Source organism: Stigmatopora argus, chromosome 20, assembly GCF_051989625.1.
Source record: "Stigmatopora argus isolate UIUO_Sarg chromosome 20, RoL_Sarg_1.0, whole genome shotgun sequence".
Classification (NCBI taxonomy): domain Eukaryota; kingdom Metazoa; phylum Chordata; class Actinopteri; order Syngnathiformes; family Syngnathidae; genus Stigmatopora; species Stigmatopora argus.
The window spans coordinates 1,297,474-1,312,271 of record NC_135406.1 but is presented as its reverse complement, the minus strand read 5'-3'; the positions used below and the strand labels follow the sequence as shown (position 1 = coordinate 1,312,271).

The 14,798-nt window shown below is 54.3% G+C and overlaps 2 protein-coding genes across 4 annotated transcripts; both read left to right on the top strand.

The window, feature by feature from the left end:
• The first annotated feature begins 1,298 nt into the window (after nucleotides 1-1,298).
• polr2a (RNA polymerase II subunit A) lies at nucleotides 1,299-10,043 on the top strand. The gene is made up of 28 exons (XM_077589653.1): nucleotides 1,299-1,625; nucleotides 2,029-2,161; nucleotides 2,253-2,389; nucleotides 2,472-2,645; nucleotides 2,705-2,986; nucleotides 3,154-3,315; nucleotides 3,401-3,621; nucleotides 3,698-3,830; nucleotides 3,900-4,024; nucleotides 4,110-4,320; nucleotides 4,402-4,611; nucleotides 4,680-4,848; nucleotides 4,923-5,017; nucleotides 5,096-5,299; nucleotides 5,375-5,597; nucleotides 5,668-5,851; nucleotides 5,921-6,092; nucleotides 6,168-6,273; nucleotides 6,354-6,559; nucleotides 6,635-6,898; nucleotides 6,974-7,181; nucleotides 7,258-7,358; nucleotides 7,430-7,717; nucleotides 7,779-7,982; nucleotides 8,063-8,249; nucleotides 8,324-8,437; nucleotides 8,546-8,695; nucleotides 8,766-10,043. Exons 1-28 carry the CDS (start codon nucleotides 1,539-1,541, stop codon nucleotides 9,893-9,895), a joined length of 5,880 nt encoding a protein of 1,959 aa, XP_077445779.1. The 5' UTR covers nucleotides 1,299-1,538; the 3' UTR covers nucleotides 9,896-10,043.
• A 1,464-nt stretch (nucleotides 10,044-11,507) lies between these two features.
• capgb (capping protein (actin filament), gelsolin-like b) lies at nucleotides 11,508-14,719 on the top strand. 3 transcript variants are annotated; one of them, XM_077589727.1, is made up of 9 exons: nucleotides 11,767-12,293; nucleotides 13,083-13,276; nucleotides 13,339-13,493; nucleotides 13,553-13,714; nucleotides 13,772-13,921; nucleotides 14,002-14,088; nucleotides 14,147-14,279; nucleotides 14,344-14,435; nucleotides 14,520-14,719. In XM_077589727.1, exons 1-9 carry the CDS (start codon nucleotides 12,265-12,267, stop codon nucleotides 14,583-14,585), a joined length of 1,068 nt encoding a protein of 355 aa, XP_077445853.1. In that variant the 5' UTR covers nucleotides 11,767-12,264; the 3' UTR covers nucleotides 14,586-14,719. The 3 variants fall into 3 exon arrangements, with proteins under 3 accessions (XP_077445852.1, XP_077445851.1, XP_077445853.1); XM_077589726.1 differs by lacking the exon at nucleotides 11,767-12,293 and adding an exon at nucleotides 11,508-11,734 and having other exon boundaries at nucleotides 13,553-13,921; XM_077589725.1 differs by having other exon boundaries at nucleotides 11,763-12,293; nucleotides 13,553-13,921.
• Nucleotides 14,720-14,798: the final 79 nt, after the last annotated feature.

The following is a 14,798-nucleotide window of genomic DNA, read 5'->3' as shown; positions in this document are numbered from 1 at the left end:
TAAATACGAGGGAACAGGATGGCTAACGGGCAATTCAAAAGTCGAGCTGTTCGAATCATAGAGAAATATAAGGATTAAACACATTTCCTCGCGATAAATATTTATATATACGCATCAAAAAGAAGCCTGTGGTTTAAAAAACAAACAGTGAATTCGAGGGTCAGGCTAAAATGTGATCGCCGGCTAACACTCATAGCAGCCTTCGAACGAGCGCAACAGAATTCTTAAATTTAATGATAATTAACATTAAATATAGAACGGAAATGAGTTGTTTTGGTTATTAAAGACATACGATCCTCCTTCAATTCGGTTGATTAGTCGAGAAGAGTTTTAAAAACGTGGGCCTACGACCACGGCAGCCGTTTAAAAATGGTTAAAAACGTACAAATACAACAACTTGGTGATATTTCAGTTGTAATCAAGAACGGGAGTTACGTCTCAACATCGGTAGTCAAAAGAGAGCGATCTGGCAAGATTTAGCAGACACCGAAGGCTTCCACGGATTTTCCTACTCGCCATGCCGGCTCTCCAGTGCGGCGTCGGGGTTTAGCATTCAGGCTAATCCGAGGCTTTGGACCAAGTCCCACGGATCCCAAAATCCCGACGATGTACATCCGAAACGTCAAGGACGATGAAAAAAATATAAAGAATAAAAAGCAATTAGTCCAAAACACTGTGTTTTGTTATAACAACACACTGTGATTCGACAATTCGCGTTTTGTTTCATCTTACAGTTGAACGGGCCTCCTTTCTTAGCGGCCGGGCTCACCCACAGCGAGACGAACCGAGAACAGACTTCTATTTTTTTTTTACTTTTGCTTTGAGGGAAGAAATCCACATCGGCTTTTCTCGGCAAGCATCGGAAAAGGGACGTCTCTCGCATAAACTATTATAATACGGTAGACATTTTGACCCTGATTGGACATCCCTGTTCCTGTTACTTAATATTACTCAAAGCCCAACCAATTGGGAACTGTTTATTTACCATTTGCACTTGCCTTGCGTGGACCCGCGAAATCAGTTGCGATTTGCCCAATAAGAATTGGTTTTGCTCACAGCTACGCCCTCGGATTGTTCTGATAGGCTGGGGAGCTGAGCGCGCGTGTTTATTGGCTCAACGTAAGCGTAGGTCCTTTTTTCAGGAAACTCGCGAGCGCGTCCAATGAACGTTCTCGTACGGCCAGCCAAGGTCCGCCTGTCGAAGAGTAGGCCCCTGTCTTCGTGAACCGGAGACCCCGTAGCGGGCAGTCAGTCTATATAAAGGCTCGTTGGGCGTTCTTGGGCTCAGAAGCGCTCAGAGCGCACCACGGTGAAGGTCGGAAAAGGGGAAGGGGGTAGTTGGTCGTCTAGTAACCCGACTGAAATCACCAAAAACTCGATTTTCAAAGGTGACTGACAACAAAGGTCCCTGGGATACCGCCACCGGAGACTCCCCGGTCACCGTTGGTGGGCCGATCCGGACCGTGGTGACTACTTTGAGGCTGTTCCTGCTCACAAAGCGACGTGTCGAGGAAGGACGCGTCTTTTGAATAGACGGGATGCACGGACCGCCCTCCGGCGACAGCGCATGCCCCTTGCGCACGATCAAGAGAGTTCAGTTCGGCATCATCAGCCCCGATGAGCTTGTAGGTCTTCTGTCGGGCGGGGCGTGGGCGATTGTCTTTATATTCCTTAACAAACCATGCACACATGCCTTCCCTTGATCTCGCGACTAATGTTGTATACTTTGCGCATCCGAGTTTGCAGTCAACAATGCTAGCCGTTAGCCTAGCCCGGCTAGCTCTTTGCAAAGAAACTTTAAGCACATCACTTGCAGTCAAATGAATCAACTCAATGCTTGCTGTTCTTAATTTGTTATGAATGAATACAAATAAAAGTCCACTGAGGAAAAATTATCCATTTTATTGCTTACCCTGAAGTTGATCATTAGTACATTTACGGACGACGAATCTAGTAAGAGGTTGCACCGGCCGGGGATGAATGAAGGTTCAAGGCAATGCGTTGACTTGTACACCTTGTGTTCTTCAGAAACGAATGTCGGTCACCGAAGGGGGTATTAAATACCCCGAAACGACAGAAGGTGGCCGTCCAAAACTTGGCGGCCTTATGGACCCGAGACAAGGGGTCATAGAAAGGAGTGGCAGGTGTCAGACGTGTGCAGGTAATGTGTCATATACCATATTTTGACTGTATCCCGTGTGCTGTCTTACATCATCATCACTTTTTTTTTGCCCCTGCCCCTCATTTTTCAGGCAACATGATGGAATGCCCGGGACACTTCGGACACATTGAACTGGCGAAGCCCGTTTTCCACGTGGGCTTCATCTCCAAGATCATGAAGGTCATGCGTTGCGTCTGCTTCTTCTGTTCCAAGCTACTGGTGGATTCGGTAATTAGCGCCGGCTAGCTCCTGTACAATTTGAGTTGTTCTTTGACCAGGATCCAAAACCAACTCCCCTTTCTATCTCCAGAACAACCCGAAGATCAAGGACATCCTTGTGAAATCCAAAGGGCAACCCAGGAAGCGATTGACGCACGTGTACGAGCTATGCAAAGGGAAAAATATCTGCGAAGGTGGCGAGGAGATGGACAACAAATTTGGGATGGAGCAGCAAGAGACCGAGGAGGACATCACCAAGGACAAGGTGCGCGCTAACAAATCCAAGGCTAAATTAACCCACCTTAACCGAGTCCGTCGACGTAGGGCCACGGAGGTTGCGGGCGCTACCAGCCGTGGATCCGCCGCTCCGGGCTGGAACTGTACGCCGAGTGGAAGCACGTCAACGAGGACTCGCAGGAGAAGAAGATCCTGCTGAGCCCCGAGCGCGTGCACGAAATCTTCAAACGCATCTCGGATGAGGAGGACCACATCTTGGGCATGGACCCCAAGTTCTCGCGACCCGAGTGGATGATCGTCACGGTGCTGCCCGTGCCGCCCCTGGCTGTCCGCCCCGCCGTGGTCATGCAGGGCTCGGCTCGCAACCAGGTGAGAAACCGTCCCTCAGAAACGTCGGATGCAGGCCAATTTCAAGTGTCACTGTAGACGACAGAAACCAAATTAAAATCGGTTTGAGGCCCGTAGCCGTCCAACTGGATTGCACGTCTGTTGTCGTCGTCGTCGGCGGCCCTCGAGTTAGTTTCGACCTTTTCCAGGACGACTTGACCCACAAGTTGGCCGACATCGTGAAAATCAACAACCAGCTGAGGCGCAACGAGCAAAGCGGCGCCGCCGCTCACGTCATCGCTGAAGACGTCAAGTTGCTCCAGTTCCACGTGGCCACCATGGTGGACAACGAACTGCCGGGCCTGCCCAGAGTACGTCCGACGGCCTCCCCAAATCCTGCTTGAATCCTCCACGTGGTCACCCTTGACCCCTTTTTGTCCCCCCTGACTCCGCTAGGCAATGCAAAAGTCCGGCCGCCCTCTCAAATCAATCAAACAGCGCCTAAAGGGCAAGGAAGGCAGGGTCCGAGGTAACTTGATGGGCAAACGCGTGGACTTCTCGGCGCGAACCGTCATCACGCCGGATCCAAATCTCCAAATCGACCAAGTGGGGGTCCCGCGATCCATCGCGGCCAACATGACCTTCCCGGAAATTGTCACCCCCTTCAACAACGACAGGTAAGAGTGAGACGGTTGGCCAGGTGGAAGAGATCCAGTTCGACGTGTTTTTGTTTTTGTTTTTTGTTCCCCCAAGACTTCAGGAACTGGTGCGGCGCGGTAACAGCCAGTACCCCGGAGCCAAGTACATCATCCGTGACAACGGAGACCGAATCGATCTGCGCTTTCACCCCAAGCCGAGCGACCTTCATTTGCAGATTGGCTACAAGGTGAGCTCCAAGTCATCCCGTTGACTTTGAAAATCCCAAAAGGCCCGACTGACTTCGAGTTTCTCCTAGGTGGAAAGGCACATGTGCGATGGCGACATCATCATCTTCAACAGACAGCCGACGCTGCATAAAATGTCCATGATGGGGCACAGGGTTCGAATTCTGCCCTGGTCTACATTCCGACTCAACCTGAGGTACGCTTTCTGGCATGTTGAAAAAAAAATGTCGAGCCTTCTTCTCACGCCACTGAAAGTTTGTTTGTCCCCGGCTTCTTCCCAGCGTCACCACGCCTTACAACGCCGATTTCGACGGTGACGAGATGAACCTTCACCTGCCGCAGTCGCTGGAGACCAGAGCGGAGATTCAAGAGCTCGCCATGGTCCCACGCATGATCGTCACCCCCCAGTCCAACAGGCCCGTCATGGGAATCGTGCAGGACACTCTAACGGCCGTGCGCAAGTTCACCAAGAGAGACGTCTTCTTAGAGAGGGTGTGGTGGCGGCGGCAGAGTCGGAACGGGTCATTTCCTGGCATTTTGACCCTTTCTGACCATGGAGCTTTTTCTCCTCAGGGTGAGGTCATGAACCTCCTGATGTTCCTCTCCACCTGGGACGGGAAGGTGCCCCAACCGGCCATCCTGAAACCACGCCCGCTGTGGACCGGGAAGCAGATCTTCAGCCTGATCATTCCCGGGCACATCAACGTCATCCGCACGCACAGCACCCACCCGGACGAAGAAGACAGCGGGCCTTACAAGCACATATCCCCGGGCGACACTAAGGTTTGCCAGAGGACAGGAGAGGAGACTCCACCCAGCCAGTGGCTTTAATTTTTTGATTTTTTTTTAAGGTCATCGTGGAAAACGGCGAGCTGATCATGGGGATCCTGTGCAAGAAGTCTCTGGGAACGTCGGCCGGTTCCCTCGTCCACATCTCCTACCTGGAGATGGGGCACGACGTCACCAGACTCTTCTACTCCAACATCCAGACCGTGGTCAACAACTGGCTCCTGATTGAAGGCAAGGCTGCGAACGTGACTGTCGCGACTCCCGCTCCAACATTAGAAGGTCAACCGGAGCGTTTGAATCCTCAGGTCATTCCATCGGGATCGGGGACTCCATTGCTGACGCAAAGACCTACCTTGACATCCAGAACACTATTAAGAAAGCCAAACAGGATGTGATAGAAGTAAGTGTGGCGTGTTTTTTTTTTTCTACTCACGTGGGTCGGGCCAAAGTCCGATCTTGACCGTCCCCGCCCCGACAGGTGATCGAGAAGGCCCACAACAACGAGCTGGAGCCCACCCCTGGCAACACCCTGAGACAGACCTTTGAGAACCAGGTCAACCGTATCCTCAACGACGCCCGTGACAAAACGGGTTCCTCCGCTCAGAAGTCTCTGTCCGAGTACAACAACTTCAAGTCCATGGTGGTGGCCGGATCCAAGGGCTCCAAGATTAACATCTCGCAGGCAGGTCGAGCGGTCGGAAGGCCTCCGAAGCCCCCCCCGAGTCTCTGGAAGGGTGACACGGTTTTGTTCTCCTAGGTCATTGCTGTGGTGGGGCAGCAGAACGTGGAGGGTAAACGAATCCCCTTTGGCTTCAAGCACCGCACGCTGCCTCACTTCATCAAGGACGATTACGGCCCCGAGAGCAGGGGGTTCGTGGAGAACTCCTACCTTGCCGGCTTGACGCCCACCGAGTTCTTCTTCCACGCCATGGGTGGCAGGGAGGGTCTTATCGACACGGCCGTCAAGACCGCCGAGACTGGTGAGCGCTTTGCATTCCCTTGCGTCCCCACCCTGCACGGGGGCCTAAAGAATCCGCCGCCCCGGTGCAGGTTACATCCAGCGGCGTCTGATCAAGTCCATGGAGTCGGTGATGGTCAAGTACGACGGCACGGTGCGCAACTCCATCAACCAGGTGGTCCAGCTGCGCTACGGCGAGGACGGCCTGGCCGGAGAGAATGTGGAGTTCCAGAACATGGCCACGCTCAAACCGTCAAACAAGGCCTTCGAGAAGAAGTAGGTCTCGTCCGCCTCGGCTCGGTTCTCGCCGGGAGGAGCGCTCGACGGAGTTGTCTCCCCGTCCAGGTTCAAGTTTGACTGCACCAATGAGCGAGCGCTGAGGCGGACGCTGCAGGAGGACGTGGTCAAAGACGTGATGACCAACGCCCACGTGCAAGGCACGCTGGAGAAAGAGTTTGACAAGATGAAGGAGGACCGAGAAAACCTCCGGACCATTTTCCCGACCGGTGACAGCAAGGTACATGGAGGCTGAAAATCTTTACCCCGTGGCCTCCCCAACGACTTGACACCCACCCCGCCCGCCTCCCTTCAGGTGGTGCTGCCGTGCAACCTGGCCAGGATGATTTGGAACGCTCAGAAGATTTTTCGCATCAACAACCGGACTCCCACGGACCTCAACCCGATAAGAGTCGTGGAAGGTCGGTGGGAAAAACCGTCCGAAAAATGTTCGCCGCCGAGGCGGAGTTTGACCTGGTCTCCGGCTCGATCAATTCCTCAGGTGTTCAGGGACTCAGCAAGAAGCTGGTGATCGTCAACGGCGAAGACCGCCTGAGCCGGCAGGCCCAGGAGAACGCCACGCTCCTCTTCAACATCCACCTCCGTTCCACGCTCTGCTCCAAACGCATGACGGAGGAGTTCCGTCTCACCACCGAGGCTTTCGACTGGTTGCTGGGAGAAATCGAGACCAAGTTCAACCAATCTATCGTGAGCTCGACACTCTGGACGGGGCGGGGTCCTTTTGCAGGTCTGGTCTGGTCCTGATGCCTCCCCTTTCTTTAGGCCCATCCGGGCGAAATGGTCGGGGCTCTGGCCGCCCAGTCTCTGGGGGAGCCCGCCACCCAGATGACCTTGAACACCTTCCATTACGCCGGCGTGTCGGCCAAAAACGTGACGCTGGGCGTGCCGCGTCTCAAGGAGTTGATCAACATTTCCAAGAAGCCCAAAACCCCTTCGCTGACGGTGTTCCTGCTGGGCCAGGCCGCCCGGGACGCCGAGCGAGCCAAAGACATCCTGTGTCGCCTGGAGCACACCACGCTTCGAAAGGTGAGCGACCAACCGGACGGAGAGTTTGGATCTGGGAATTTGCCCAGCGCAGAGACCACCCTCTTTGTCTCTCAGGTCACGGCCAACACCGCCATCTACTACGACCCCAATCCGCAAAACACGGTGGTGGCCGAGGACCAGGAATGGGTGAACGTGTACTACGAGATGCCGGATTTCGACGTGACCCGCATTTCCCCGTGGCTTCTTCGCATCGAGCTGGACCGCAAGCACATGACCGATCGCAAGCTGACCATGGAGCAGATTGCGGAGAAGATCAACGCGGGTGCGTACGCGTGCGGGTGACCGCTTGACGACGTAGTGGTTTTCTCAACCCCGCGCCGCCGGTTCTCCTCCCCAAGGTTTCGGAGACGACCTGAACTGCATCTTCAACGACGACAACGCGGAGAAGCTGGTTTTGCGAATCCGGATCATGAAGAGCGACGAGAGCAAGTTTCAAGAGGTGAGCGGTGGGCGAGGGGTGCCGGGGGGGCCTGGCGCTAATCGCCAATGTCTCTCTCTCTCTCTCTCTAGGATGAGGAGGTTGTGGACAAAATGGACGATGACGTCTTCCTGCGGTGCATCGAGTCCAACATGCTGACGGACATGACGCTCCAAGGCATCGAGCAGATCAGCAAGGTCTACATGCACTTGCCCCAGACGGACAACAAGAAGAAGATCATCATCACCGAGGACGGCGAGTTCAAGGCCCTGCAGGAGTGGATCCTCGAGACGGACGGCGTCAGCCTCATGAGGGTGCTGAGCGAGAAGGACGTGGATCCCGTCAGGACCACTTCCAACGACATCGTGGAAATCTTCACGGTAAGGAACCTCCGGCCGGCCAAAGCGCGCCCGCCGCTAACGTGTCCGCCCCCAAATCCAGGTGCTCGGAATCGAGGCCGTCCGCAAGGCCCTGGAGAGGGAGTTGTACCACGTCATCTCCTTCGACGGATCCTACGTCAACTACCGTCACTTGGCCCTCCTGTGCGACACCATGACGTGCCGAGGTCACCTGATGGCCATCACGCGTCACGGCATCAACCGGCAGGACACCGGGCCGCTCATGAAGTGTTCCTTTGAGGAGACGGTGGGCGGGGCTCCGTCTTTCCCGTCCGTCCCCGCGACGGAGAGCGCGCCGCCGTCATTCTGACTCTTCCGTCCGTCCAGGTGGACGTCTTGATCGAGGCCTCCACTCACGGGGAAAGCGATCCCATGAAGGGCGTGTCGGAGAACATCATGCTGGGCCAGCTGGCCCCCGCCGGGACCGGCTGCTTCGACCTGCTCCTGGACGCCGAAAAGTGCAAGTACGGCATGGAGATCCCCACCAACATACCGGGCATCAGCGTCGCCGGGCGTAAGTGACGAGCGGCCGCTAGAAATGGATGGGCGGGGCATTTACCACCATACTCACAGCTGCTGCTTTTTCAGCCACCGGAATGTTCTTTGGCTCGGTGCCGAGTCCCATGAGCGGCAGGTCCCCCGCCATGACGCCCTGGAATACCGGGGCCACGCCGGCCCACGGTGCTTGGTCTCCTAGCATTGGTGAGTGGGCCATTCTGTTGTTTTAGATCGGGGGCAGGGGTTCTCCATGGGGGGTTTCCCTGGGGGCATAAGTAACCTAATTTTGTTTGCTTTTTTTTTCCCCTCCAGGAAGCGGCATGACCCCAGGGGCGGCCGGCTTCTCCCCGAGCGCGGCGTCCGACGCCAGCGGTTTCTCTCCGGGCTATTCCCCGGCTTGGTCGCCCACTCCCGTGTCCCCGGGGTCTCCCGGGCCCGCCAGCCCCTACATCCCATCTCCAGGTGGGTGCCGCCGCTCGAGACGTGGCGAGGAAAAGCCGCGGTAACCGAGGTGTCCCTTTTTTCTTTACAGGTGGCGCCATGTCACCCAACTACTCCCCCACGTCGCCCGCTTACGAGCCCCGCTCACCTGGCGGCTACACGCCGCAGAGCCCGGGCTACTCGCCCACGTCGCCCTCCTATTCCCCCACCTCCCCGTCTTACTCCCCGACCAGCCCCAATTACAGCCCGACGTCGCCCTCGTACTCTCCCACCTCGCCCAGTTACTCGCCCACCTCTCCCTCCTACTCCCCGACGTCGCCGTCCTACTCCCCGACTTCTCCCTCCTACAGCCCCACCTCTCCCAGCTATTCCCCCACCTCCCCGAGCTATTCGCCCACCTCTCCCTCGTACTCTCCCACCTCCCCGAGCTATTCCCCCACCTCGCCCTCTTACTCCCCCACCTCGCCCTCTTACTCCCCCACCTCGCCCTCCTACTCCCCCACCTCCCCATCCTACTCGCCCACCTCCCCGTCCTACTCTCCCACCTCCCCGTCTTACTCTCCCACCTCGCCGTCTTACTCCCCCACCAGCCCCAGCTACAGCCCCACCTCGCCCAACTTCACGCCCACTTCGCCCAGCTACTCGCCGACGTCCCCCTCCTACTCCCCCACCTCCCCCAACTACACACCGACCAGCCCCAACTACTCCCCCACCTCTCCCTCGTACTCTCCCACCTCCCCGTCCTACTCTCCCTCCAGCCCGCGCTACACCCCGCAGTCGCCCACCTACACGCCCAGCTCTCCCTCGTACAGCCCCAGCTCCCCGTCCTACTCGCCCACCTCCCCCAAGTACACCCCGACCTCGCCCTCGTACAGCCCCAGCTCCCCCGAGTACACGCCCACCTCCCCCAAGTACTCGCCGACGTCGCCCAAGTACTCTCCCACCTCCCCCAAGTACTCGCCGACGTCGCCCACCTACTCCCCCACCACGCCCAAGTACAGCCCCACCTCCCCGACCTACACGCCCACCAGCCCCAAATACTCTCCCACCTCTCCCACGTACTCGCCCACGTCTCCCAAGTACTCGCCCACGTCGCCCACCTACTCGCCGACCAGCCCCAAGGGCTCCACCTACAGCCCCACGTCGCCCGGCTACAGCCCCACCTCGCCCACCTACAGCCCGGCCATCAGCCCCGACGACAGCGACGAGGAGAACAACTGAAGCCCCTCCTCTTGATTTTTCTTTTTGCCCGCCGCCATCAACTAGTGTTAACCATGTTTTGAAGAATTCAAGCGGCGTTGCCAGAGAAGGGGCAACGAAAGAAATTCTCTTTTTATTTACTTCTTTTGATTTTTGTTTATTTTTTTTCCATTTCCCTTTTCACTGGGGAAAATTTTACACCCCCTTTTTTGGCGCGCATCCCGGCAGAGCGATACGGTCCATCGTGGCCCCCCCATCCGCCTCTTCCTCCTCCGCCGCCGCCCCCCTAAAGACTGAACGAGGTCCTCAAACCTCCACCTGCACCCCGGAGTTGGAGACGAACAAACATCTGGCAACGTTATCCAACGGGAACACTCGAGTTTGTCTCGTGCTGTGTGGAGCTCTTTGGGGGTGGTGGTAGGCTAGCGCGTATAAATTCCGCCAAGTGTTTCCTGACTCTCTCTCGCTTATGTTTTGGGACTATTCCATTTATTTAAGAAATTCAACTATACTACTGTCTGAATGTGAATGATTTTCCTTGTTCCTTCCTCCTTGGCATTTGGTGACCATTTTCAAGCCCACGTAGATGAAGACACCCGGGAAGACATTTTTTTTCCATCTTCTCCAAAATACTGTTTCCTTCGTGCAAGCAACCAATGTTAGTTTTGGCTCCCCGACTTGGTGGAAAAGAGCCGTGTTGATATTTTTGCTACACCCCCCCCAGAAAATGGATGATGATAGGTCCTGACCTTTTATAATGAAGCAGGATGTTTATTGTGTGTGTGTATGTATTATTTGTTGTTTTTTTAATCCACCTTTTCCCAGTTATGAGGAAAGTCTGCTTTTTGGGACACATAACACCACTCCCAAATTGTACGGTTCGAGTTTGGGAGAGCATCCAAGGACGACTCCTTGGGTTGTCGCGCGGGGAAAAGAAATTTGTCGCTGTACAGAAATTGTGCTCTCATTTCTGCTTTTGATTGGGGGGGGGAAATAAAACTTTTACAACACTTTTGCATGTTTTTGTACCTTTATGTCACATCATGCAGGTATGGGATTGCTGTCTTGGTTATAGACTGTACACACTAACAGAATCATGACCAATCACATGCATAATATATACATGTTTATTTTCTAGACAAATGTAGCACTAGCCAAAAAAGCTCACTTATTAGCCTCCATCTGAGGTTTTCCCCATGTGCAAAAATAATTTAAAAAAAAAATCAACTTGAAGTCGAGAAGGTATGGACGTTTTTATTGAAATGATTTGCATGAGCTGAGAAGTACTCAAGACAGCATAACTGCATGTAACACCAGTATCTCCCATAAGAGAGCGCTGTTTCCTTCCATGCGAAGAACATGGATCTTTTTAAAACCCTCAACCAATTAAGGTTTCCTGCCTATTAGCAATACATTTCCAATTCAAACTTTACATCTATATATAGATGTTTTTTTCCAACTGCATTTCGATATTAATCGCTTGTATTTCTTTACAGCCAGCGGCCATGACATAAGCATCCTCTAGCACGTCTCAACCCGTCGAAATCATGACTCACCCAGGGCCAATTACCATCTCAACAGCTGCTCAGATAAAGTAATCAGATTTGTATTGTTTCCAAGTGGTGCTGAGAGATCATTTTTTGTCCAAATGTCCTCAAATGGAAGTGCATTTTCTTCAATTGGTGGAAATCCAATCACATTTTGGATGCTCGCTTGTGTTTGCGGTCGAGCGTGGCCTCGTACAAACAGGAAATATGTGGCGAGAGAGAAAGAATGTGAGTGAGGGCGTGTGTTTAGCACACAATGCAGCCACTTATTTCTTCACCCTTTGACTGTTTGGTCCTCTACCACCATCGCAGGGTAAGTATTTCACTTTATTTCTTACTCCCCAAGTCAATGGTTGGCATTTTTCCAAAGGGAAACGCCAAATATTTCTTATATTTGATTGACCTTTTATCTCAACGTGAAATAACGAGTCAACGTCCACGATGGCCTTTCACTGGGAAGGCCAAATCTGATCCGAAGACCTCCAGTTCTAGATCCCCCGTGCTCCCATCCAATTGAACCGTGGAAAATATTGCAGACGGGGGGGGGGAAAAAGGTGAAATCCTACAGCCGGTCCTTTTGAACTCGAGCTAGAATAGGAAAAGTGGATCGATGGGAACACTTTGGTGGTGAAGGGGAGGAAACACTAGGAGGCCAAAGTGTGAGGAAACACGAGGAGAGCGGAGAGACGGGGTCATCGAATCCTCGTAGTAAAGCGCCGCCTCGCGCTCGGGGTCGTATCCGGGAACCCGATTCGACCGCGACGCGCCGGCTAGGTTTTCGTGCGCCCGACTTGGGTTACGGTCGGCAAGTAGCCGACTCCGACTGGTCAGAAGCCGCGCGCCATGGAGCCCGAGGCGGATGGCGTCGTCCAGTTGAGTGCCTTTTTCTCTCTCTCTCTCTTTTGTCTTGTCTTGTTTTTGCTAAGAAGAATGATGTAAGATCTGATTGTGTTAATATTTATTCAATCCTCCACGGCGACGCGATAAGGATCGTATCGGCTGGCGAGGGCGTCTTCGTTATCTCCCGTGGAGGGTTGGGGTTAGCTTTATGGACCAGGAGTTAGGGTTAGCATACCTGTCAAGCTCTGCTGATAACTGCCCTTATAAATGATTATGATTCCCCTTACAAACCCCCCAAAAACCTTACAAACACCGTACGAGTCGTACGGTGTTTGTAAGGTTTTGGGGGTTTGTAAGGGGAATCATAATCATTTATAAGGGCAGTTATCGGCAGAGGTTGACAGGTATGGTAGGTTTAGGATTAACACCAGTTCTACCCCCCGACCTCCATTGATGGAAACGAGCTTCGTAATTTGCAAACCTGGAATAGGTGATGCTACTTGCTAGAAATGGAAGAGCGGGGAGGGAAAAGTGAAGTAAAATCATGGTCACGACGAGAAGCTTAGTCCTTCGAAAATGATATTTACAAAACGGCCTTTCTTTTGAAATGCAGAAGGGGAAACTGTGGAAAGTCTCACTTCCCTTTATGGCCAAAATGTTCCCTTGTTGTTGTGTGCTTTTTTTCTTCATCACCAAAGAACCTCGTGAGGGCAAAAAAAAAACTGGCGAGCCCCTGGAAAATTCATTTTGTGACCTTTGGCTTCCTGCTTGAGGGACTCAATTGATGGTGGATTTTGTCTTGTCTTTGTCTCGGACCGTAGCATGCTCCCCTTCCAGGCCGCGGCGGGTCAGTTTGGTCCAGAGGTCCGGGCGCCGGGCCTGCGCGCATGGAGGGTGGAAAAGATGAAGGCGGTCCCTCTGCCGCCCTCCGAGGTGGGCGTCTTCTACAATGGCGACTCATACCTTGTTCTGGAGCACCGCGGCGAACTGGGAGCCGACCTTCACATGTGGATCGGTGAGACGGACTCGCCGAGTACCAGCGCCAGGTCCCGCCGTCTCACCTTTCCCGCGCCTCAGGCGAGAAGTCGTCCCGTGACGAGCAAGTGGCGTGCGCCATGCTGGCCACCCAGCTGGACAACTTCCTGGGTGGAGACCCCGTTCAGCACCGGCAGGTCCAAGGCTACGAGTCCCCCGAGTTCATGACGCTCTTCCCCAGGGGCGTCAGCTACAAGGTGCGGCCTCGGCGGCTTCCCCCGAGCGGGCCGGTTCACTCACGAGATTCCGTCGGCAGGTCGGCGGGGTGGAATCGGGGTTCCGGAGACCCCAAGACTCGGCCGCGGCGGTGCAGCGCTGTTACCAGGTGAAAGGGAAACGCAACATCCGCGCAAAAGAGGTGGAGCTGTCCTGGAAGAGCTTCAACAAGGGCGACTGCTTCATCCTGGACCTGGGAGAGGTAACGAGCGCCGACCGGGGGGCGCCGAAGCCGGCAAACGCCCGTCTCACTCCGCAGGTCATCGTGTCCTGGACCGGATCGCAGGCCAATGTCTTCGAGAAGCAGAAGGTGCGGGAGATCGCCTCGCTCATCCGGGACGCCGAGCGACACGGCAAGGCTCGCATCGTGGACTCCGTCGAGGGGGAGGAGACTGCCGAAATGCTCCAGGTGACGCGTCACGGAGAAACCGCGAGCGAGACTTTTGGGAAGAAAATGACACGGGGCGCCACCTTGGGATTTGTGATCAGGTGCTGGGCCCCAAACCCGAGCTGGCCCAAAGCACGCCCGAGGAGGACAGCGAGGCCGACGCCTCCAACAGCGCCTCCCTTCACAAGGTGGCCGACGAGAGCAACGCTTTGCCGGGAACCTTCAAACTAACGCCTCCCGTTCCAGGTGTCCGATGCCAGCGGCTCCATGTCGCTGAGCAAAGTGGAGGGCAAAAGCCCCTTTTCCAAGGACCTGCTGCTTCGGGACGACTGCTTCATCCTGGATAACGGCGCCAATGGCAAGATTTTTGTGTGGAAAGGTGAGCGAGAACTTTCCGTCTGAAAGGAAAATGTCCCCGTCGGGAACCTACGGACTTTATCCAGGTGCCGGGGCCAACGCCAAGGAGAAACAGGCCGCCCTGCAGGTGGCGGACAAGTTCATCGAGCAGATGAAGTACCCCAGGATGAAAACCCAGGTGCGGAATACCCACTAGGTCTCGTCACCTAAAGTCAAAGTCTTTCCCGGAAAAGACTATCCTGAGCTCTGCTTTCTGCTCTAGGTGGAGATCCTGCCACAGGGGAAGGAGACCATCATGTTCAAGCAGTTTTTTAAAAGCTGGAACTAACAGAGGGGGAAATATTGTTAGTTTTTTTTGTACGCATTAATTGGGTAGTACGGTACGACCCAACAAGTGGTCAAGTCCCTTCAATAAATGGAAAAAAACGGGTCTTGTTGAAATAAACGATACAACCAAAGTGAGTTTAAATGCATCGTGTTTAAAAAAAAAAGATTTGACTTTTTGGAGTTACTGTAAACTCGGGTTGTGCGTCACATCCAG

Coding starts and splice junctions, on each gene's coding strand:
- capgb (XM_077589725.1), top strand. CDS start 12,265: ATGGAGCCCGAGGCGGATGGCGTCGTCCA. Junction 12,294..13,082: donor GAGGCGGATGGCGTCGTCCA/GTTGAGTGCCTT, acceptor CTCGGACCGTAG/CATGCTCCCCTTCCAGGCCG. Junction 13,494..13,552: donor CCAGGGGCGTCAGCTACAAG/GTGCGGCCTCGG, acceptor TTCCGTCGGCAG/GTCGGCGGGGTGGAATCGGG.
- polr2a (XM_077589653.1), top strand. CDS start 1,539: ATGCACGGACCGCCCTCCGGCGACAGCGCATGCCCCTTGCGCACGATC. Junction 3,622..3,697: donor ACCCCCTTCAACAACGACAG/GTAAGAGTGAGA, acceptor TGTTCCCCCAAG/ACTTCAGGAACTGGTGCGGC. Junction 4,612..4,679: donor TATCCCCGGGCGACACTAAG/GTTTGCCAGAGG, acceptor TTTTTTTTTAAG/GTCATCGTGGAAAACGGCGA.